Here is a 25,652-nt window from a genome sequence, read left to right on the forward strand (position 1 = left end):
AGGGTAAGGAAGTGGAAGGTTTTAGAATGGCCAAGTCAATCTGCAGACTTAAACCCTATTGAGCATGCATTTTATTTGCTGAAGAGAAAATTGAAGGGAGAAATCCCCCGAAACAAACAGCAACTGAAAGAGGCTGCGGCGAAAGCCTGGAAAAGCATCACAAAAGAAGAAAGCAAAAGTTTGGTGATGTCAGTGGGTTGCAGGGTTGTTGCTGTTATTGCAATCAAAGAGTATTCAACTAAAACTGAAGAATTAATTCACTCTAATCTATTTTAAGTCTCCCTGTTCCAGTACTTTTGCTCACCTAAAAAGTTGGTGTTCTGTTACAAATGATGCTATCTTCTAAACTTTGTAACAAATCTAGATGAAAATACCTGGAAAAGAAAGCTGAAACGCTTGAATCTCTTGTCTCATATTCATCTTTTGATGTCAACCCCAACTGTTTTCAGTGTACAACCAAAGGTGAACAGAAATGATACCATTTTCATAATAATTACTATGTGTTAGACCCAACCTTGCAGGATTCCCTTTCATATAAATACAGCGTGATCAGGGGCCCTCTTTATAGACATATTTTTGTCCCTGGGATGTATTGTAAAGTTTGCATTTCTAGTAATATTAACAATATTTCTTTGTATGTCAGAAGTAATGTTCTAAAAATAACACATTTTCAACTTGGGCTTTGGTTATACCTCATTTGGGCAGATAACAAACTGCATGTGGACACAAGGAAGAACAAGTACACGTTTGTGTCTCTAGATGGAGCCCCAGTATTATGCAAAACATTTCTGAACATACTTGTATCTGCTTAATCTCGGGTAATGTGGCCAATAAACAACAACGTTTAAAATATCAATAGTGAATCTTTTTGAAAAGTGAGTAATTTTAAAGACTGCAATGTCTCAACATAGCACAAATGATGTGTGTTAAGGAATAAAAGGCATGAGTTGAATATAGATAACAAAATATTGAATAGCAACAGTCTTTGTTTCCTTTTGCTCCCCCGGACATCCAGGTGCTTAAACTGACATGCAAGTCTTGTTTAATCAACGGAATGTTTATTTTTACTTATACATATCTTAAAACTGCTTTGTCAGAGGAAATAACCAGAACTATTTTACAGTTAGGCAAACCAGTAAAATGACATATCATGACACAATGTGCATCCACATAGAAAGAAACCCCAGGAAACGGAAAAACATGAAGTAACCTTGAATGTAGGATTTGGGGAAGAAATTTCAATTAGAAGAGAAAGGTCTTTTGGAGGTGATTTGTTTTTTATGCCCACACAAACTACATGAACAAACTCTCTTTGTTTTCATGACTGAATAAACTGAATAAACAAACTGACCTTAAAGAACACCACAATTTCATACTGTTTTACTTTGTTTATATTTGGCAGACCCTGTCATCATTCTAGCTCCATACAGTGTTCTGGGACCTTGTTTTCCTCCTAGAACAGCTTGTTTATTCAGTTATGGAAAATTCAAATATTTCTGAGTTTGTCCAATTTTGGACAAATGTGACCTCCAACCCTTTTTAGAGTCCATCCAGCACAAATTAGTTTAACTGTTGTCATATTTTGAAACAGTGAAAGGAGTTCTAAATTATTCCTACATGTATATTATTCTGCAACAATATTATTGTGTTAAGATGAGGGCACGTTATTTTGGCTGTTGCCAATATGAGCTGCTGAAGGAAAGATGAAGATGTAGAGGTGTCATGTACACTAGGGATGCTGGGGACATGCCCCCAACACCTTCTGAAATGACCCATCAATTTTTAAAATATAATTACCTAATAACGTGCTAAAAAAGAGCATGTACCAATACATTTTCACTAACAGAAGAGATTAAATACATTTTCAGGCATTATGCAATTTTTTTCACTGCTGTAAATATCTACTTTGGCCGCATACATCCTGTCATTACATCGACTTGAAATGTTTCATTCATCTGTGCCCTCATGTCCCCACAACTTTTCAACACACAGTCAAACCCTTGGGAAGAGGTGTGAACGATCATATCTGGTTTTAACACTATTACATCTCAAGATGTACAGTTTAAACAAACAGTGCTGAAGTTAAACAAAGGCCTGACTCTATACCTGCACGTTTGGTCTCTTCCTGTCCTGCATGACGTATATGAAGACATGTAATGTTGTTTATTGTGAACAGCATCTGCCTTCAACTATGAAAGTTGACACGAAATTTTTTAAAATTATTATTATACATTATTTTACTGTTTATTGGAACAAATTAGCATGAAATTGATAATGACATGTTAACAAGTACACAAAAGCACACAATCAGCGAGTGTTAAATAACACTGTAGACAAGACCTGCATCACATGTTTACAGATCGGCTGGTAAAACTTGCAGCGAATATTTCACATGTTTTGAAGCCTTTTGTCTCATATGGATATCAAGCAGGGTTTCTAACAATCGTTTGCATTTATTTCATCCATGTAGCACCAGAGAACATGAGCCCACTGTTATAGTAGAAAATCTTTTTATAGACTCAATGACATAATACAGTGTTTACCAATGGAAAGTATGCCTAATAATAGAAAGGCTTTATATAGACACGTTAGAAACAGCAGTATTGGAACAGCACAGTACCTGCCCGCTGTGCTCTAAAAGTGGGACAGTGGTAAGCCGGCTACCTCTGTGTGAACATCATTTATAGTGTGTTCAGTTATCTCTTGTCTTATTGAAAGACCAAAACTTCTGTTTACTCTTCCACCCTTTATGTTTCTGTGTCTGACTTTCACCCGTAAACAAGCTCTAACATTCACAGAATTTTTGGTATTCTCAGAGGGATCTCTGTCACCATGGTTACACACGCTGATGCAGATTTGAAAAAATGTGAAACATGTTTTGAGACCGCACAGCCTTTGTAGCGGTAACCTACTATTACTATTTATTTATATGATCTTCTCAGTAAGATTGTTTGCAAGACAAGCTCATTGCTTATTTTTTTTAAAGCTCATGGTTGCACATACAGTCACTGATAACCAGACCTGGGAGATGTGTTACCCGGGTTCACCACCAATTGTGTTTGTTTAAATCAGCAAAATCAAAGGTATCCCGGCTATGACTAACAAGAAACAAAGGGGGAGCTATGGTCTCGTGTGCATACTGTACACATGGAGAGCGCTGTATAGTACACTTGTGTTTCCACTCAGCCACAACCAAGTTGGGCAAGAGAGGGGGAACAATGGGTTTATTGTGACGTCCGCCAAGAGGGTTGTTTCCACCCTGTCTGTCTGTCTGTTTATCTATTAGTGAAAGAGAAATCACAACTCCTCAACAAATTCAAGTGATCTTTGGTGGTAAGGATGTTGAATGTGGAACTTTCGCTTTTCTGTAATCCAACATTTACCTACAACTGGTCGTTAGCTCATCTAGTAGCTAATGTACTGTGCAGTTTCAACAAAACTTATGGAAATATCAACTCCAAGTGGTCCTGCAAGATTATGTGCCATTGTGCATGTTTAAGTTTTGCACGATTCATCCTTGTAAATAACGCAAGATTAAGGTATTCTCTACAATACCAACAGAATGTCTGTCCATCACTTTGTGTATTATGGTCACCATTTGGATCCAAAAGAAGATTAAAAATCCCCAAAGATGATCTTAAATCAAAAATGGAGAGGATTGCGCTGCAGAAGAATACACTACATGTGTGTTTTCTTTGTCATTAAAGGTGCGTTGTGCAGTTTGGGTTACAAAATTGTTATCAGAAGAGAAAGATCTTCATTGACTGATTTTTTTTATGCCTAAACAAACTAAATGAACACATTCTCTTTGTTTTCACGACTGAATAAACTGAATAAACAAACTGACCTTAAAGGACAACACAGCTTCATACTGTTTCACTTTGCTTACATGTGGCAGACCCTGCCACCTTTTCTAGCTTCAAGCAGTGTTCAGGGGACCTTATTTTCCTCTGAGAACAGCTTGTTTAGTCATTTATGGAAAAAAACTACAAATTGTTACATAGAGCCCCTTTAAGACTGTGATGCTGCACAGAGGTCACAATAATGCCACTGAGGACAGACAGCTTCCTCCAGCAATTTTAATCAGAAGGAGCATGTCTCATATTACTCCTACTTGTGCAGTGTTGGCACTATCAACAAAGTAGGATGACTTCACACAAGGCAGCGAGGTGCTTTCCTGTACACAAGTTCTTGTCCTCCTGAAGTTTGCCCATAAATAGCTTTGCGGGGATTCATATCAAATAGAAGTCACAGCCATAACTCTGCAAAGGCACTAGGTTGTTACCAGTGAGAATCAACCCACAAATTCACGGACAAAAGAAAGCAATGGTAAACATATTAGAGGTATCCTGCATCCCGTTATCCCCTTAGCACATTTCCTCTCTTTCTTCTGGTCACCGAATGGAAGGAAATGTGTGCGTTACATAATCTACGATGTCGGGTCACTGTGACATGAGAGCAAAATCACAGCAGGTGCTCACATTTCCAGTTAGAAAATCATTTATTCATTTTTTTGTTCAAACAGAACCTAAACTGATTGTTGCTGCAACATGATTGCCTTTGAGTTTTCTCTATTTGAAAGGGGACATTTTTGTACTGTGGAGACTGAGGCAGATTTGACCCACAATTTATATTAATTGGGCTTTTCCAAAAATAGAAAAAAGCATCGGTTCTGTTAAGTGGTCCCTTCTTTCATGAGAATTAATTTAATGTTATCGAGAGGGCATCGGTTGGTGAATGTCTGAGCAGAGACAATCACAGGGCAGACCACTGACAGCATAATAGTGTTGTAATAAGTACCAACAAATCATACTTTCATTAGTTATCATGTTAAAATATCACTTAGGGTGAAAGTGAAAGGCAAGCATACTAAAAGTTTTTGAGTGTAAGTATCTGATATGAAATGAACTAGAAGTGAAAGTAAATAACATTTACATATAGTTACAAGTATGTATACACTGTAAACTGTACAAGGTGTCAAATGATTAGTGATCTGGCTGATTGATGAATTCAATACTTAGCATTTATACAACTTTTGAAATCAGTGTTTTTTCATCTGGTTGATGATAAAATAAACTACAATTAAACGCGTGACTTCGGCTCTGATTCAGGTAAATCGCAAAGTAACTAGTAACTAAAATGATCACATAAATGTAACTGAGTATAAGTACATCTGCCTCTGAAATGTGCAGTGGAAGTATTGAGTAGCAAAACATGGAAATACTCAAGTACAGTACAGGTACCTCATAAGTGTATAATAAGCAGTGTTTGGAATAACGCCGTTTAAAATAACGGCATTAGGTAGCGACGTTATTTTTTCAGTAACGGGGTAATCTAACTAATTACTTTTTCCGTCGTTACAACGCCGTTAACGTTACTGAACGTTAAATGCGGTGCGTTACTATGCATTGATTGAATAAACTGTGTAATCTGAATGCACCCCTGGCTGATACACAGTGAGGAGGCGGGTTAATAACGAGGTAAGCGATTATGATTGGCTAAGGCAGAGTCATGTTTCATGGTAGCCAATCAGAGCCAGTGTTTACACACATGCCAGCACACGCGCCACACACACATACAACTACTAAACAGATTAGATGAAGCAGCAGAGATGGCGAGCCTGAAGCAAACCGATGCAAAGTTAGCATTTTCAAGGTGGAGATATAAGCACTACTTTAAATTCATCGTGGTCAAAGGCAAGAACGTGCATGTGATGTGTACATTATGTCCAGGAGCGAAGACTTTGTCGACATCCGTTGTAAGCAACTCCAATTTAATGAAGCATCTCACAACGACACACGCATCTACAAAGCTCGTGGCCAACAACACCGATACCTCCACCACAGATGATAGCTCGCCATCCACCAGCAAAGAAGGACACTGAGCAAAGTCGCCAAAGCAGCAAAAGCAAGATTTTTCTGCCTCACAACAAAAACCAATGACACAGGCTGAAGTCAACTGTATGATAGGCAGGTATGTGATTAAAAGTATGTTGCCTTTATCGACGGTGGAGGACGATTCATTCCGAGCCATTATTGTTAAAATACCTAAGAAAGCAGGGGCCTGTACGCCATGCTCAAAGACGTTTGCGAAATACCTAGATGCTGAGTACTCCAAAATGAACACAGAGCTTAAAAAGTGTTTTGAAGAGTTGGAGTTTTTGTCTACAACTGCAGATATTTGGACTGCGCACAACCGCAGTTACCTCGGCGTGAACGCCCACTGGTTAGATCCACACAGCCTAGAGCGAAAGAAAGCAGCCTTGGCCTGCAGACGTTTCAAGGGCAGTCATACGTATGACAGCATTGCTACTGAACTGGACAATATCCACTCATCCTTTAGTATATCTAACAAAATCACAGCTACTGTCACAGACAATGGTTCGAATTTTGTCAAAGCTTTTAAAGTTTACCAGCCTGTTCAGGATGATGACTCTGGGGAGGAGGAGGATGGTGATGATGTGACTTTTGTCGACCTTCATGATGTCTTACAAGACATGAATGTGGAAGAGGATGTTGTGACTTTGCCACCACACCACAGATGTGCATCGCACACAGCAAACCTTATTTCATGCTCTGATGTGGACAAGTGGTTACTTTCAAGTGCCACCTCCAAATGCACAGCTTTGTGGAACAAGGCCAGCAGTTCCACAGTGGCTGCAGAGATCGTGGATGAAGTCCTTGAAAGGAAGCTCCTTGTCCCATGTACGACCAGATGGAACTCCTTTCATGATGCCGTTGCTCGTGTCTGTGAATTCCCAATCGCCGAGCTGAACACCATTTCCGGGAGTACCAGTTCCTCAGAGAATACTGCACAGTGATGAAGCCACTAACAGTAGCCCTTGACATTCTTCAAGGTGAAGATAACTGTTTCTATGGCACCCTCCTACCCACACTGGAGACATTGATCTCCAAGACCCTGGACTTGAAGAGTGGCCTCCAAATCCTTGGTGACCTTCCAGAGGCTGTTGTCAAGGTAAGAACTAGTATTTCTTCAAATACATTGAATACATACTCCCATACATGAACTACATATTAATTATGAATTATGAAATCAAAGTAAAATTAAATGTTCATCTCTTAGCTCATAATGTGTAATGCTGTGTGTGTGTGTGTGTGTGTGTGTGTGTGTCTCATTTCAGGCAATCAAAACCAGATTTGCAGAGGCACTGGAAAGGAAGGACAACGCTAAGGCAAGTCTGCTGGCGGAGTGCCGTAAAAGTGCCCACGATGAAGACCAGCTAACAGGTACCAATGCACCAACGCGCAGCCTCAGCGCTGACTCAGCCATAGAGGATGAATTCTTCTCCTTTGAGGATGAGGAGGACACTTCTGCTTCTGTGGAAAGCCAAGTCGATGACTATTTAAAACAGCCACTCCATCCAGTGCCCCAGTAGAGAGACCATTTAGCCTGGGGAAGCTGGTCTTCACCCCAAAGAGGAACAGGCTGACAGACAAGAGGTTTGAAATGCTGCTGCTTCTTAGATACAACCAGTGGTTTGAAGGGTAGGATGGTTAGGCTACATGGGTTAGTAGGATACATGACGGATACATGAATATATGAGTGTTTTAGATGGAGTGTTTGGATGGGTAGATGAATATCTAGGCGCTGAAGTTCAATCTTTAAAAGCACTCCATCTTGTTAAACTGTTTACTTTTTTAATGAAGATAAAGAAATACAGCAGCCTATGTCTTCCAGCCTATTTATCTCAGGTTGTTAGAGTTTGATTTATTTAATTTGCTACAGTTACTGCAAACACACTTTACATTATTTAACTGTTTACTTTTGAAGAAAATACTTGAATGTCTACCAGACCAGTTGTCTGAGATTGGGAGTTTGATTTATTTAATTAAGAATAAGACTAGCTAAACACACTTTTTTGTTGTTTAAATGTTTACTTTTGTTGTGAACAAAATACTTGGAAGTACAGGTTGTTTACTGGTTACTGGCAGTTTGTAAATATGTGTTACTGTTCACATCCTTCTTTGTTTCCTCATTAGGCTTCTTCCATTCAAGTTTATTGGGTGGAAGGCCACAACACAGATCCTGCCAGACAACTCTCTCTGCTGCCAGCAAGCAGAAGAAGATAGACCACGTGGAACAGGAGCTGGCTCCAGTGTGGGTCGGTTATTTTCAGCCGTCTATTGCCTCTAAACTATTATTAGAGATGGAATGTCTCCAAACAGTAGCAGGTCATAAGTGTCTTGAACAAATTACTTGAACACATTAAAGTCTGGATAATGATAGTGATGATTGCTCTACGAGCAATCTTCTCCTAGTCTCTGCAACCTAGATACTCAAAGCTACTCTAGATATGTCTACAGAACAGATGTCTGACAAACCAAGCCAAGGCTAAGCTAACCATTTGCGTAAACCTTGTGAGAAGGCCTTCAATATATCTATGTTAGCAGACTTAGTGTCTCTAACCTATTTTACCTCTTAGTCCTCAGGCGAGAGGGGAGAGACTCTGCATCACCCCCCTTGCTATGTTATTAAACAGATAACCATGTACGGAAGCACTGCCTCCTGAAGCTGTAAGATATAATTTGGACACTTGAGAAGGCTCGTTAGGATTATCCTGGCAACACTCCGTGTAGACAGACGTGATGTTATGTTGCTCCTCCAATATCTTGTTTTATAAACTATCTCAACGTAAGCCATCGGTGTCTCTGAGTCTTCTTCATCTCTCCTGAATGGTCAAGTGAGGTGAAATTCCACAACAATAGCTAATAGTAGATCAAAAACACTGCAAATTGGTGGTCAATCAAAGTCATTGAATATGTTACATTTACATCGACTGCACTTTGACCCTGCCTTTGGAGTAATGGAGTGAGCTAGGTGTGTGAGATCTGTCCATTTTGAAGCAGTGAAAAAAATCACCTTAAACAGTTCTAAACAAGTTTCGGCATTAAGCACAAACTATTGAGCAGCTCTGTGAACTCATCCTGTGAATCTGATATGATCTCATCATTCAGACGCAGAGATAAAGCAACTGAACATCATCCTGGCTCACACTGTTGGCATTAGCTAACAGCATTTTGTATCCTCCACCGTCACCATTTTGGATGCTGCTACCATTGTTCCAAATTTACATTATAGAGGTGCTTTCAACTGTAGTATCAACTTACATCCCGTGACTTTTATCTATAAATGGCCTGCAGGGCAGCCGGGATAAACAAAACTGGCAACCTCTCATGAATTCTAATTGTAACCCCGCCATGAAGCACAGCTGCTCTTGAGCGCTGATTCTGATCGACACCACAGGTCTTGTGACTGGGATGACAAGGCAAAAGCGGGCCAAAGTGAGCAGCATCCTATTCAATCATTAGGCACTTTGGAGATGAGCCAGGCCTGGATGGGAACAATTACTCACTGCACAATGCATGACATTGCATCATGCTGATATTGGTACTGATAGTCTCACAAGATCATAAAGCAGTAACCGATCTACAGTCAAGAGTTGTGTCTGCTGTCTGTAAAATCTTAATTCATGATGGGAAACTTTCAGCTATTCTGCTCCTCTGAGTGCTCACTGGAGCTACACAAGCTCTTCTTCTGGCCTATGTGCTTAATTTGATATTAATGTTATGAGTTATAGTTTACACCCGAAAGCTTGATTCTTTTAACAGAATAACTACTGCATGCTTTTCTATATCAGAGGAAGAAAGGACGCAGCTTGTATGATTATTGTGTGAGTGTTCTGAGTATGATTATATGCCGACTGCTGTGTTATGTGAACATTTTCTGAAGAGAATTTCTTCATTTCTGGAAAGGACATAAATTCATGGAATGTCTACACATTTCTTATAAAGGTGAGACCTATATATAAAAAAAGTTTGTTTAAATAACAATCATTTTAATTATTCATTTCATTCGCTTTATTGTCATTTTATATGATGTTTTGCCACAAACACTGTCTCAAAATAATCAAGTTACAAATTCATGTTTGAGGAAAAGTAAAAGAATCATGTCTTAGGGCCATTAAAGCTGTGTTATTTCAGGTTAATTAGCCACTTATACATTTACTTGTGGCTGACTGCTGAGGAAGATTTGCAGATCTTAATTAGATTATACCGATATTACAATATATGTGATGTTGCGGTGCATGAAGTTAATACAAAAACTTAACCTGACTTTCCATTGGTATGGTTGCATTCTGAGGAAGATTTGCTGAGCTTAATGCGATTCTAATATATCATATACGATATTATATGTGAAAATAAGGTGCATGAAGTTAATACAAAGTTGGATGAAAACAATCACCAATATATCTGTGTATAAATATCTGTAGACAAATCTGTATTTTCAACAAATTATCATGCTCAAGTATCCAATTCCCATCAGTTTATATATGTATATATATGTATATATATATATATATATATATATATATATATATATATATATATAGTAGTCAGATCTCTTCAACAGTTACATAAGCTGTGGAGGGTGGGTGTGTTTGGCTTCTCTTCGTGATGACAGTTGCTGAATTAAAACACACCTGTCCTTGTTATTATTTTCTTTATTCTAACATGCAAGTTCACACATGTGCCCGAGATAACTGGCTGAAGTACTTTCCAATAGCCTTTTTATTTATTCTTTTCATTCGCTTTACTGGCTTTTATATGATGTTTTGCCACGAACGCTGTCGCAAAACAATCAAGCGACAAATTCAGAATTGAGTAAAAGTAAAAAGAATCACGTCTTAATTGATCTTAGCTGAACTTTTTCAGAGAATATTTGTATTTTTTTCAGAATATATTTCTTAGGTCTGAGAGAAGAAAAACAACATGATAAACTGAATTTACGAGGCTTTTAGACAATATAGCTATTACCAGACTGATCCCGCCAATGTGCACCACAGAGTGGCACAGGAAATCATTTGTGTCTGTGGCCATCAAACTGTTCAGCTCCTCACTCTGAGTGTCAGACACTCTGAGTCAGTATCACGACTCTGGACGATTTATTGTATTGTGTTAACAAACGAAATAATGTGCAATCATTATGAAAAATTAAATGCAATAATCCATATTTCAACTGTAGCATTATTTATTACTCTGTATGTATATACATATATTTCTAGTAGAATGTACGTTACTGATATTCTATTTCTTGCTTAAAAGGTTTTTATTCTTCTGCATATTTTCTTTGACTTTTGAATGGGAGCAGCTGTTACACAAGCAATTTCTCCTCAGGAACCATTAAAGTATTTCTGATTCTGATTCTGATTCTAAAGAACCGAATCAGTTTTATAAGGTGTTAACCAAGATGAATTAGTGCATATGTGGGCTTTATGGTTACACTTGTTTTTATAGGTATGTTTTGTCGTTATACTTTATGGAGGCTAGTTTAACATGTAGTCCTTCTATGGCCACATAGAAAAATATAATAAGTAAATATAATATAATATTATCAATAGATGCGTGTCATCTATTGATAAACACGTCTGCACCTTTTCTCTATAACGTAATAACGTGAGAACTAGCAGCAGCACGTCGCAAAGCTGTGACGCGTGAGACACGTCTGCTTATAAGACACTACCGTACAAAATAAAGGAGACGCGCAGAGACATCGATTCAAAACGGCAGGTGAACTAACTGATGAACCTCCAGCTCAGTCTGGATCATCGATCGGCGCTGCCATGTTTCGTCTCGGGTCGCTCGACAAACACGCAACACAGCCGGCGCTGGCTGGGAAATGTAGTTTCTGGTGAAGTGGAAATTTCCAAGATATCTGTCTACAGGACTGAGTGGAAATTTACTCTGTCTCACTAACCATGCAGAGCTGTGTGTGCCTTGCGGGATGTTTTGCTGGAAGTCAACCATGTTAACCTTATTCTCCTCTGGCTGCTGAGGCTGCCGACAGTGTTATCACCAATATGGCAATTAGCTATTTATTAATAGTGGATAGTGTATTATTGTTATGTTGGGGTTGTCGTTTCCTTGTTGCAAATGCTTCTTCTTCTTCTTCTTCTTCTTCTTCTTCTTTTTCTTCTTCTTCTTCTTCGTATTATTATTATTACTATTATTACTATTATTATTATTATTGTGAGTTAATGCACATACATATCTCAGAGTCCACTCTACATGGAAGGTGTTACTGCCTGATGAGAACTGGAGATGTGCATCTCCTTCCATATTTCATGTAATGAAATATGAATTGTTTTTTTCAGAGAGTGAACCTAATGTAGTAAAGTAAAACCATACTTAGAATATTAGTAATGCTGGGCCATGAGTTCATCCTTCTATTGCTCTGAAAGGACAATCATTTCCTCTTGATCTGTATGAATAGCTGCATCTGTGCCAGGCCACGTGTAAAAGTGAAAACTTGCGCCAGCCAAGTATGGACAACATTTCATCTCTTATAAGTAATATTAGTGACATACAGGATGAGAATAAGAGACATTTTGAATAAATCCTTCTTCAGAGAGCATACAATCGGCAGGTTCTTGATTGTTCCAGGTTACAATCACCTCCATATAATCTGATTAGCTCGTCAAAGGTTTCTAGTAGTTTCTTTGATTTGCAACAGATCAGGATAATTAAAGCGGTGTTATTTCAGGTTAATCACACACGTTTGCATCTAGTTGTGGCTGCATGCTGAGGAGGATTTGCTGATTTTACTTAGATTATATCATATAATGATATCCTATTGTGATATTACGGTGCATGAAGTTAATACAAAGTTGGATGCAAACAATCACCAGTCCATGTATATATGAATATCTGTAAACAATTCTGCATTTTCAACATAGCATTGTAATGCTTCAGTATCCAGTTCCCATCAGTTTGATACAATATATAGGTGTAAATTATGTTTTTCTTTCTTTCTTTCTTTCTTTCTTTCTTTTTTTTTTTTTTTATTTGACAACACATTTACACAACCTGTGCCTCCAGGGTGGGTGTGTTTGGCGTCGCTTCCTTCTTGACAGTAGCTGAATTAAATCACACCTGTCCATGCTTTGATGTTCTTTATTTGAACATGCATGTCGACACATGTACCCGTGATAATTGGCTAAAGCACTTTCCAGAAGCGTTTTTTTTTTTTTACCACAGATACGTGACGTGCTCGTACGGGGCGTGGATCTGAACGAGCTCGTTATAAGTGGGAGAGGCACGCGGCATTGTTGGACTGGGTGTAAACAGCTCCTGGAACCTCAGACAGCGAGCAGACAAGATAACTCGCCTGCCCACTGTTAAATCCACACTTTTGTGACACGGAGCAGTGCTCGGTAAGAGGAGTCATCTAGCCCGGGGGGTCTTCTTCATGGGGGAGTCGCTTCTCCTCCTCCTCCTCCTCCTCCTTCCATCCACATCTCTCCTTCAGCCGGGTAACGTTACGGTGACGTTTAGCATCTTGTAGCGCTTGTGCTAACGCTAGCTAACAAAGGTACTTCTTCAGCGCTTATCTGGGTCTAAACAGCGGGACCGGTGAGTTAAGAGTGTGTGGAGCATTAAAGTGGCTTTAAAAAAAAAAAAACTCTATTAAAAATGTGTCATTGTTAAGCTTGTTGTTTTGGTAAATGGCAGTTACTATGTCATTCATTATGTGTCCTCAGCAACTGTAGAGACGTCAGCCGGGGGCAGAAATGCTTGAAACACCTGAGTTACATTAGATTCAAGACTCGACTGCGTGTTTACAGTTCATATGCGAATCCCGACGTGCTATTTAAGATTTGTAACAATGAGGAATACAAATGCTCCTCGGAGATGCGCAGCGTTTTTGCAGTCGGATGAATGAGTGACTGTTCTAGAAATTTCCTTCCGCCTCATACAGTAGGAGCATCTGTGCGCTGGTCGCCGCCTGGCCGCGAATTGGCTTCGCCTCCTCTTTGTACTCTCAAAGGTAGTCTCAGGCTCACCGCCACAGCCGGCCCATTAATTAATGAGCCATTGTTCTGATCATTAACTATCCATGGCATGCCACTGGTCCCGCCATGGCTTCACCTGCATCAACACACAGCTGGATTTAGTATCGTGTTCATTGTTATGACTCAAAGTAGAAAGTGAAGCATTTGGCCTAGCTCTCTCCCTTTAATATGTGTGAACCTGCATACTGTTAATCTGAACCGTCTCTCAGTGGTTAAATAAAGGAAGCTGGGGGAAAAAAAGAAGAAATTTGGCTTGCATAGGTTTTGGAGCTTGCTATACTTAAAGGATGAGTGTGCCGAGGTGATGAATGAAAATTCAGTGGTTGTATGCTCACCTGCATGCTGATGGAAAGACGGCAGAAGTTTCATAGGTTTTGCAAAACATTTCTAGAGCTTCACAGCAAAACGGGGTTGCAGCATTCTCCTAAACAGCTGAAGTAAATTGGAACTTGTTTTAAAGCGTAAAATAAAACATTAAAGGGCTCCATACACCTTGTCTGGCCTAATCCAAGTCTCCAGAAGCCCGGAAAGCCCAAATTGCGCTGTTTGTGAGCTTGTGCATCCAGTTCAGACAGGGTGCATGTTAACTATTTTAGCTCAGCAGCTACTGTGAAAGTTTCGTCTTAAAAAAGGAGGGAAGTTCCAGAAATCATTTGTGAACTAAAAAAACATAACCTGACTTTCCATTGGTATGGTTGCATGCTGAGGAAGATTTGCTGAGCTTAATGCGATTGTAATATCATATACAATATTATAATGTGAAAATGTACGAAGTATACAAAGTTGAATGAAAACAATCACCAATATTTATGTATATAAATATCGTAAACAAATCTGTATTTTCAACAAAGTATTATAATGCTTTTATATCCAATTCCCATCAGTTTGATACAATATATAGGTGTAAATTATTAGTTATTTTAATAAAAAAAACAAAACAACTGAAAACACAGTAGTCAGTTCTCTACCGCGGTTAGACAAGCTGTGTCTGGAGCGCGTCTTTGGCATCTTGTCATGAATGACAGTTGTTGAATTAAAACACACCTGTCCTTCATGAATGACAGTTGTTGAATTAAAAGAATTAAAACACACCTGTCCTTCATGAATGACAGTTGTTGAATTAAAACACACCTGTCCTTCAGGAATGACAGTTGTTGAATTAAGAAATACCTGTCCTTGTTATATTTTCTTTATTCTGACATGCAAGTTGACACATGTGCCTGCAAAAAATTGGCTGAAGCACTTCAAAACTTAACCCGACTTTACATCGGTATTGGGGTGAGTTTGACAGGAGTATTATTTTGGGTTGAACTTATCCTTTAAGGGTGTAGGTCATTCTTACCTCTCTGGGCTTCATGCATGTCAGGGCTGGTTTGCCTTGCCATCTCTCTTGTCTTCTGAATACCTGGCACACACTCACAATTTTATCATAGCAGTACTTCTGTTTCATCATTGTTTGAGCCTTGCTTTGTCTGAGTCAATGATCAGTTTTAGAAAGGGGAAGAATGGAAGAATTACACTTCTTGTTTTTGTTTAACTCAAATATACGAATTAGCTTGGGCTAAAGTAGTGTCCCTGTGGTACTGGCAGGGCCATATTTGTAATAATTTTGGGAGCGATCTAAGTGAGGGCTGTAGAAGTAGGTCCTGGCATACTAGGATGGTAGTGATTATGTTCAATTTCACATTATGTAACTTTGGAAAAAAATTATATGAATCTTTTGAATGGCTTTGCTGTATTTCAGTACCAGAGTCTCTTGGACAGTTTATGGTGAACACATGGAGTGAAGCTCTTGATGATGACATGGTAAAATGCAAACAAAGACTTCTTTTATTGAGAGGGATGGTTATGCATAAAGTCTGGTTGTAAAGACAAACTCGTGGGGTTATTTTCGACCATGCATGGCAGGCTGAAACCTCAAGAGGGGCCAGACATCCAAGTGTGTGTGTGTGTGTGTGTGTATGTGTGTGTGTGTGTGTGTGTGTGTGTGTGTGTGTGTGTGTGTGTGTGTGTGTGTGTGTGTGTGTGTGTGTGTGTGTGTGTGTGTGTGTGTGAGAGAGAGAGAGATGGAAACAAAACAGATGTGCACACACATTACCATGCTTATTTTACCCCTTGCTGGCATAGGAACTCAATTTGATCCACCTCACAATTATGTATTATCTATTGAATTTGAATTATTTAGCAGATGTTAGTAGCATACAACTAGGTGTAAGTTCATGGTTTGACTTCTAGCATGAGGTAGTTTTGTGTGATTAGGTAATGTCCTGTTTTGTCCTGTTGCATCTCTCTAATATTTATCTATTCATGGCCTAAACCATAAAATGTAGCGCCACAATTTTATTAAAGGTGCAAAAAATGTCTTAAGGATTTTTCCAAAGATGCTTAAACAGAAATTTTGACAACTTTTATGTGGATTTCCAATCTGTGTTGATGATAAGTATAGTCAATCAAAGCAATACATTTACAATTTGTATTATATTGAGAAAGAAAGCTGAGTTCTTCTGCTTGTGGAATCATACTGGCAATGCCCATGTGTACCAGGATGCATTGAGCTGATGTCCATGTCCATGTCCACTGAGCAACAAGCTGCTCTGTCCTAATCAGACTTACTCAGTGTTGCAAATTGGAATAATTCCTGACGTTCGATCCCTTCTTCACACATAGCTATATTGTTAACTTTAGGGCAAGACCTCAAAGTAAATTACACAGCAGCAGCACACACAGGCTACCAGCAAGGAGCACAAAAGGCTTAACAACAATGAAGGTGTGACACTAGCTGAGCTAACGCTGCAATTCTGAGTACAAAAAGCTAAATTAAAAAACAGCTAGAATATTTCCTCCTAAAAAATGCTGAGTGAATGCTGAAATGCCCATTGCTAGAAATGCAGAAATTACCACACATTGCCTTAACAACAACAGGGATTTATAGCGGTGATCTTGCAATCCAGTAGCTGACAGCATGCAGGATATTGAAATGTGCCAAAAAAATTTACATAATTGGAGTCATTATCATAACTATTTAAATATGTGTGACTATGTCAGCATTCACTCCTTTCATCCAACCTTCTACCTTCATTAGATACCTGACCTGACTGATCCTAAATATTACCTATTACAACATTAGTACAATATTGCCCCAACCTGTAGCCAATTGGCACAGCAACAACAACAACAACAACAACAACAACAACAAAAGCCAGGGGGCATCCTTGGCTACCCTGAGGCAAGGAGTAGAAATAGAAGCTGAAATAGCCTGTACTTCCTCCTTGACAACACTGGTGTCAGAGGAAGAACAAATTTCGTAGCATGTGACTATTTTAGTCAGTACAGAATGCACTAAAAAAATTCTTTCTTATACAGTATTGACTACTCACCAACTCTGATACGACATCCACAAAAACATGGAAAATTGTATGACTGTATGACTACCTATATACAAGTATGTGACACAAGTCAGGACACATATTAGGTAATGTAGGAAATACATAATTCTTGGCTAGATGTTTTTGTTCCTTCTTGACTCTTCTTGATTTCTTACGTAATTCTCTTAATCTGTCTTTGAAGATTTTACAGTGGCATGGCTTGAGTTCTTTGTGTTAAAAAGATTAAGGAGGAAAGTCATACGTAGGTTAAACCCAAAGACTGGCACTGGAAAAGTACTGCAAGTCTTATTTATCGTCCCATGGTTTATAGTGTGCTATGACCATTTCTCTCCTTAGTGCTTTTGATCATTTTGTGTTAGGGACTATGATATGATGTTCAGTTTAACTGAAATTTTAACCTCACTTTGCGTTTTTTTTTTTTTTTTTACCTGCTCCTGTTCAGAGAGGCTGTTATAAACGTTGAAGCATTTTTGTTCGGTGTGTTTCCCTCTCAAATAAGGCTCTAATGAGGTGTTTTTCTTTGTCTTTGCTGTCTTGCAGGAATATTTACTCTAGGCTTTTCTAGACCAGAGGCCCACAACATCCTCCTCTAAAACTAGAACGACCTCAGTGCCGGTGGATAACCCCCTCCGAAGCACGACTAGTGAATTTGACCTGACGGTGGATACTGCAGCTTCCATCCAGACAGCAAACCAAAGCAGAGCATTTCCATTGCTCCTTTTTTGAACAATTATATCCATAACTTTGACTGTGTTCACTTTTTTGCAAGGACTCGTATAGTTATAATATATTTTTTTTTTATCTTTAAAAATGGGTCCTGGAATGGAAGCAGCGGACATAGCTGTGGTAGCACTGTATTTTATCTTGGTGCTAATCATTGGGTTTCTTGCCATGTGGAAAGCCAATCGCAGCACTGTGAGCGGCTACTTCCTGGCTGGACGCTCCATGACGTGGATAGTGATAGGTGCATCACTCTTCGTCAGCAACATTGGCAGTGAACATTTCATAGGCCTGGCTGGGTCAGGAGCGGCAAGTGGCTTTGCTGTTGGAGCGTGGGAATTTAATGCACTTCTACTTCTGCAGCTGCTTGGCTGGGTGTTCATCCCTGTCTATATCCACTCGGGAGTCTACACCATGCCGGAGTACCTGTCAAAACGCTACGGCAGCTACAGGCTGAAGGTTTACTTTGCTTCCTTGTCTGTGTTACTTTACATTTTTACCAAGCTGTCTGTGGACTTGTATGCTGGTGCTCTCTTTATTCAGGAGTCCCTGGGGTGGAATCTTTATTTGTCTATTTTTCTGCTCATCAGTATGACTGCACTGCTCACTGTCACTGGTGGATTGGTGGCAGTAATGTACACGGATGCACTTCAGGCAGTGTTGATGATAGTTGGAGCCCTAACCTTAACCACAATCAGCCTAATCAAAGTTGGTGGGTTAGAGGGTGTCCGAACTAAGTACATGCAGGCAGTTCCTAATGTTACTGCAATAATGGCCGCTGGAAACTACACCTATTCTCCCTCCTGTCGCATTGAGCCAAAACCAGACTCTCTACGCATCCTTCGAGGTCCACTGGACGAAGACATTCCATGGCCAGGATTCATTCTGGGCCAGACCCCTGCATCTATTTGGTACTGGTGTGCAGACCAGGTCATTGTTCAGAGAGTACTAGCAGCTAAGAACATTGCTCATGCTAAGGGCTCTACACTCATGGCTGGATTTCTCAAGATCCTGCCCATGTTTCTAATAGTTATTCCAGGAATGATCTCCCGCATCTTGTTTGCTGACGAGATCGCCTGCATTGGGCCTGAGCACTGCATGGCTGTGTGTGGTTCACAGGCCGGTTGCTCAAACATTGCCTACCCACGGCTTGTCATGGCAGTGATGCCCGTGGGACTCAGGGGTCTGATGATGGCGGTCATGATTGCTGCCTTGATGAGTGATCTTGACTCGATCTTCAACAGTTCAAGCACCATCTTCACACTGGACATCTACCAAAGTTTTAGACAGAAGGCTTCTCAGCGTGAGCTGCTGATTGTGGGCCGCATATTTGTTGTGTTCATGGTGGCAATCAGCATTGCCTGGGTCCCTGTAATTATTGAAATGCAAGGTGGACAGACTTACCTCTACATCCAGGAAGTTGCTGGCTACCTCACTCCACCGATCGCCGCTCTCTTCCTGCTTGGAGTGTTCTGGAAACGGTGCAATGAGAAGGGTGCATTTTGGGGAGGCATGACTGGTTTCATACTGGGTACCCTCCGACTCATCCTAGCTTTTATTTACCGCCAGCCTCGCTGTGACCAGCCAGATGATAGGCCTTCCTTTATCGTCAGCGTTCATTACATGTATTTTGCTGCTGGGCTGTTTTGGATTTCAGGATTGGTAGCGGTGGTGGTTAGTCTCTGCACCTCCCCACCAGATGAGGAGCAGATTCGCACCACCACAGTCTGGGGGCTCCGCAGCATTGAAAGAGTCCCCATGAAGGACCGTGAGGAAATTTACAGGCTGACTGAGAAGAGCCATAATAATGGTGATGGTAGCCTCCGTAAGGAACTGCCCGCGGATGTCAGAAAGGAGAAGTGTTTGGATGGGGCGGATGTCAAACTCTTGGTCCCGTCCACTGAACATGATCCAGCAACTCCTAGTATGGAGACATCCCCAACCAGCACCCCTGCAGAGCGATTTGGTAATGGGAGGATGGAGATGAGCAGAGCAGAGGAAGGCTGTAATGGTAATGAAGAGACTAGCAGGTGTCTGCGTGCGCTGGAATGCTTTTGTGGATGTAAGGAGGGAGCACAGAGCACTCAGCAAAAAGTAGTACAGGAGGTGGACATTGCAGAGATGCTGTACGAGCCACCTAGAGTTAAAATTCTGCTCAACTTGGGTCTGATGCTCGTCTGCTCTTTGGGCATCTTCATGTTTGTTTATTTCTCACTGTAGTTGAACCCTGCACTGGACTGGTGGGGGGACATTTATGAAGTGGGACGTGACTTGGGGATTAGGAGTTGCAAACAAACAATGGAATCTCCAGAGATTTGAGCAGCTCTGTCTGTAATATTTACAGCTGTCTTTCTGTAGCTCTCTAACAGGGATCGAAGCATAATCTAATCATTTTTTTAAATGATTAAACTTCTCCATATGAGAAAAATTACACTCTTTTATGACTATGAAGCTTATTGGCACTGGTGTGTCCATTTTGTACAGCGCTTGTCATTAGCTAATCCTGCATTCAGAATATCTACTGAGATTTTCAGAATTGTTGTACTCAAAGTTAATTTAATATTTGCCTTACACTTAAATACATTTGTCCTCCTTTTTTGTATGGTAAAACTCAAATTTATTCTGTGATTTAAGCTTTTTTTCCACTACTGCTGAGAGTTTGATTTAGTCTACTGGAGGTATTGCATCAAAAACTTTTCTGTCAAGCTTACAGCAGATATCTGGTATTTAGAATATGTGTGTGTGTTTTGCAGCACAGTAAATGAAGAGAAGAAGCACAAGATTAAAAATGATCTTTTTTTATTTTTTATTTCATCCGAGAAGAAGAACTAGCCAAACTTAGTATACAATGGAATGGTACTTATTCATTTTGATCGGCTGTTAAATGTGTTGTCACTGTAAGGGACTTTATATATTGCATTTTCTACTACTGTGTTTTTGTATTTTTTTTGTGGCTGTATTCTGTGTTACATTTGAAAACAAACATGCAGCTTCTTATGCACTACTATTGTATCATAACAAAAAGCCACAAGTACCAATGCTCATCTTTCTGTATCAGTTTATTTTTTATGCATATCTTTCATGTTTCACATTGTTGAAAAGTGTGTTGAGTCTGTTACATTATTTTTACGTGTACAATAAAATTCAGGGCTCACTGGATCACTCACTATATACATTTCCCCATATAGTAGGTTATCTTTTGTGTATCTACTGTGTGTCAATGTACATTTAGTGCACTGCAGAGCTGAAATGTCATTTAATCTTGTTTGAAGTGCATCTTTCATAAGCCAATTACCAAACGTGTCTTATTGTGCAATGGGTTAGGGTTAGTGACAAAAAAAGAAAAAAGTCAGAAAACAAAAACTATACATGTCCTGAAAATTTTGTGCAGTGAATACTACATTTGTTTGAAGCCATTTGATGTATCAGCTTTGTCATGTTGTACAATTTCAAAGAGAATGATAATGCAAAGCAGAAATGACATTTCAGACATTTGTTGCAAGATTAGCACATAACTGGATTATCTTATTTATGACATTATCAAGGGTTCAGCCAGGTGCCTAAAGTTGCTGGCTTTCTAGATTGTCATTATTTCCACAGTACAATGTGTCCACACATCAACACCCCTAGAATACAGACATAAAGTTAAACTTTTTGTTCATGTATTTTGGAATTTGACCACATTGTTCAATAACCTCAGTCCAAATGTTGGTGTAATAATGTGACAAGCCAATCCTTATTAATGTCATGCATATATGATGCAAAACATGTGGAGGGTTGATAAGTGATGATTGCTCTATGGGAAAGAGCTTTAAAAACCTTTCTTTCTGAGAGAATATAGGTTCTTATTTTTATGGATTTTATTTTTAGAGACTTAAAATAAAGTTTCTCTAGAGACAAAAAGACACGTGTGCTCGTACTTTTTGACTTGCAGTCAGTTTTGCTCAACATCAACATCCAATTGATCTAAAATGATATTTCAATGTGCTTTAGAGCTCATGCAAAGTGATTTGTTGACTTGTGTACTCAAGGATATTGCAACACTAGGAACATTCTTTATTGATCATGTGATTGTCAGCTGGTTCCAGCCTAAGCATCTGTTTTACTGAAATTTCAAAATGAGAGCAGAATAGCATTGGCAATTTATCACATGTAGTTATGTTGGTATTAACACTTTTGAATAGCTCCATTATTTTCCAGTGATATTTTGCAACTTGTTCACACATGTAGTGACTGGTTGTTTTCAAAACGTACCCAGTGTGTTCCCTATATATTTTGGGGCTTTCAGTTATTGTTGACCAGGGTTATATAAACCCCAGCAAGTCTTTATTAATCTGCTCAAAGCCAGAAGAGGATTGGGTGACTGCAGGAGTCTTTACACAAGATTCAACCAATCAAAAAGGCAGGATCAGTGGCTTACAAATCTCCGCTTCTTACCAGTTTAGCTCCATACATCAGTTTGTCCTCAGTTGACCAAACCTCATGACTCTGTAACTTTCCATAATGAAGTAAGAAGAGATAAAAAGTCACCCCGTGACCATACACTTTGAAATGCAATCTGATTTATTAGGAAGCACAGTGTCACTTCCCAGACTAATCAATTTCATAATGCTACATATGGTTAAGTTATGTGATGACATAACTGTGTACTGTATACTGTGTTTTTATGAGTGACACAATCAACACTGTTGAACTCATCTCTTTTAGTCAGCTGGTGGCATTAAGGGGTCTTGAAATCTATTCTTATTTAGACAGTGACTCATATCACTGATGTCCTATGACTCTCCATAGCAACAAGTTAAAATGTAGCATACACAGTGAGGGAAGTGTGTGGGTAGCAAGTGGAAATAAATTCAAACGAATGACTTTACCATGACCAAAGAAGGTTAATGAAATACTTTATAGTAATTTGCTAAATGGAAATCTTTCTTTTGGTGTCACTTTTCTCTCTTTTCCTCCCTTGATCCCAGGAAGAGGACTCTTCTTTCATGATAGTGCATGGAGGTGTGATTAATGCTGGTGCATTATCATTCAACCATGAGCGTGAATGACTAAGTGTTTCAACGTGTAAGGAGGACCTTAATTCACCTCTGGTTGAAGAGAGCTACACCCTTTTAGCCGGTTGTCAAACAAACCATTCATTTAAGTTTAAATGTCGTTTCAATGTTGTTTCTGATCAGACAGTTATCTACTGTGGTAACTGAGGCTATAGTCCTTTGAGTGCTGTGGTTGTATATAGAGACCTACAGTGACAAAACCACGTAACTTTTGACTTGAAGTCTATTTCTTTTTTTGACTTAAGTAGACTAATCGATAGATTAACATGATATTGAAACACTCCAGAATTGAAATGCTCATAAAAAATACATGCACTTCAAAACTTTGGAATGTATTGTGTTATCATGCTAATATCTACTAAGTTACAACTTGAATCTGAGCGGAATGGCTTGAAACTAATATCACTATATTATTAGGCGATACTACAATATATGATATGTACGTGGATATTTGGAAATCTTCCCAAAAGCGCTTCATAAATGTCAGGACTGTGTGACAAAATAGAATATCACAATATTCTTGACTAAATAAGCTCTACTTTGATATTAATATTGCAAATATTGTAGGAAGGATCATTAATACTTTCACAAAATGTGAAAACAATACGATTTCTGATCAATAATCATATGCAATGTGGATATAATGACTGAAGAGAGTACAGGCGAGTAATATAAAATGGAAGTAGTCTGGTAAGTGTAGAAAAGTCACTTTACTGTACTGAAGCCTTGAAAAACAGGAAAATACAACACTGTCATATTACAGATTAACAATATCCAAAATCCAAGAACATACATAGTCTCATATTATGATAATGATATATATCAAATATATTGTATCATTATAATATCGTCAAAGTCATGACAGTTTCTTCTGAGAGGAGCATGAATTTCAATTTTAACCTCAACCCATTCAATATATTACTGAAAGCCACATCGGTGAACCTGCTGGGTGGCACTAAAGGGAAAAGTCAGAGGATGACAGAAGTCACAAGCACACATCCTGTGAGTAACATGAGTCTTTGTATAAAATATATTATAAATCTATGTATAAATATTTAAGAGTCTAAGTGACAACGTTGGCCTGCTGATGATGCAGTTAATGTCAGGTGAATTCTAACATGTTCATCCTCTGGGCACCATGGACACAGTAGGCTGTACCAAATTGTGATGCCAGGTTAGTAAAATAGCTGTTGAGATATTTCAGTAAAAGGCAAGAATATTAAACTGCTGCTACCACTGTAGAAAGCGAATGGCAAGCAATGTTAAGGTGCACTGCCGCCCTCCACTATGACAGTGTGAGAAAGGATGTGAACATAAATGATTATTATTGCAATGATATCAATGTTTCATTTTTAAATATCATCATTATTGTCAATATTGGTATATTTTGACCCCCCTAATTCATAGTTTTCAGATCATAAAAATCTGTGCAAAATTAGATGAAATCAATTTGATATTTGTTGAAATTTAGCAGTGTGGATAAAAGTGGTAGACTGACAGAGTGGCATTGCCATTCCATATAGCTTCATACTTCAAACATGCTAATTGTTTGACTTTTTATTACCTTTATTTTAACCTTCACTCAGTTGGTCAAAACATATTAGATTTTACAGATTTGGGATTCAAATCTCTGAAATGTAGCATTTTAGATGGATTTGAACTAGCTCACAGAACCAGCTACAATAATACATTCATACTGACATGATAATGCATCATACGTCTGCACAATGAGTACTTTTACCTTTGATACTTTAAGCACATTGTGTTACTTGCACTTTGACCTGAACACTGGTCTTACAAAAAGCACTACTCCTTTCTGATTCAGATTCAGATTCAGATTCAGAATACTTTATTGATCCCCGGGGGGAAATTGTTTTTGTTCCAATGCTCCATGCAAAGAAGAAATAGAAATACAGCATGTGTGGAAACAAGCAATAAGATGAAAATATAAATAAAATAAAATATTGAAGTAGACATTAAATAAAATAAAATATCAAAGTAGACAATAAAATAAAAATAAATAATAAAATAGTAGCCTATAGTATACAAACTGAAATATATACAATATACAATGAAGTGGTTGTAACATTTTAAGTTAAATGAGAATGACTAGTTATATTGTTTGCTTTGTTTTATAAATAGCCAAATGAGTCTGATCATCAGAGGGAGGAGTTGTACAGTTTGATGGCCACAGGTAAGAATGACTTCCTGTGGCGCTCAGTGGTGCATTTAGGAGCAATCAGTCTCTTGCTGAAGGTGCTCCTCTGTTCGACCAGAGTGTAGTGGAGAGGGTGAGAGACATGCTGAAGTATCGCTCGCACCTTCGACAGCATCCTCCTGTCTGATACTGCTGCCAAAGAGTATAGTTAGTCATAGTTTCTATGAGCAGATCTACTTCCACCACCTCTTTAAGTTGTACAGATGAATAGATATTATGTAATAACATTCATCTAATGAACACTACCTGTGCACAATAACCTCTGCATGTGTTTCCCATCTGATAAATGTGCATATCAGGACTACAGCCAAGACGCATCACACTTTGAGTTTATCACACTGTAATTTAAACTGGTTTGACTCGTCTTTGTCATTTATAATTCCGCGTCTCTCGCGGTCTTT

The 25,652-nt window shown here is 38.9% G+C and overlaps 2 protein-coding genes across 11 annotated transcripts in view; both read left to right on the forward strand.

The window, feature by feature from the left end:
• Window positions 1-13,094: 13,094 nt before the first annotated feature.
• slc5a3b (solute carrier family 5 member 3b) lies at window positions 13,095-21,879 on the forward strand. Of its 3 annotated transcripts, none has more exons than XM_030427750.1 (2): window positions 13,095-13,231; window positions 17,797-21,879. In XM_030427750.1, exon 2 carries the CDS (start codon window positions 18,067-18,069, stop codon window positions 20,194-20,196), a length of 2,130 nt encoding a protein of 709 aa, XP_030283610.1. In that variant the 5' UTR covers window positions 13,095-13,231; window positions 17,797-18,066; the 3' UTR covers window positions 20,197-21,879. The 3 variants fall into 3 exon arrangements, with proteins under 3 accessions (XP_030283610.1, XP_030283609.1, XP_030283608.1); XM_030427749.1 differs by having other exon boundaries at window positions 13,203-13,330; XM_030427748.1 differs by lacking the exon at window positions 13,095-13,231 and adding an exon at window positions 13,310-13,430.
• The window catches only part of LOC115587771 (potassium voltage-gated channel subfamily E member 2), a 28,287-nt gene continuing 15,752 nt past the window's right edge, over window positions 13,118-25,652 (forward strand). For 2 of the 8 annotated variants that reach the window (XM_030427756.1, XM_030427758.1), the window contains exon 1: window positions 13,118-13,231. The gene's annotated coding sequence lies outside the window, so the exon portion shown is untranslated. Of the gene's footprint in view, window positions 13,431-25,652 lie in introns of all 8 variants that reach the window. The other 6 variants (XM_030427753.1, XM_030427754.1, XM_030427757.1 and 3 more) reach the window with 5 other exon arrangements.

This window comes from Sparus aurata, chromosome 9 (genome assembly GCF_900880675.1).
Source record: "Sparus aurata chromosome 9, fSpaAur1.1, whole genome shotgun sequence".
In the NCBI taxonomy this organism is placed as follows: domain Eukaryota; kingdom Metazoa; phylum Chordata; class Actinopteri; order Spariformes; family Sparidae; genus Sparus; species Sparus aurata.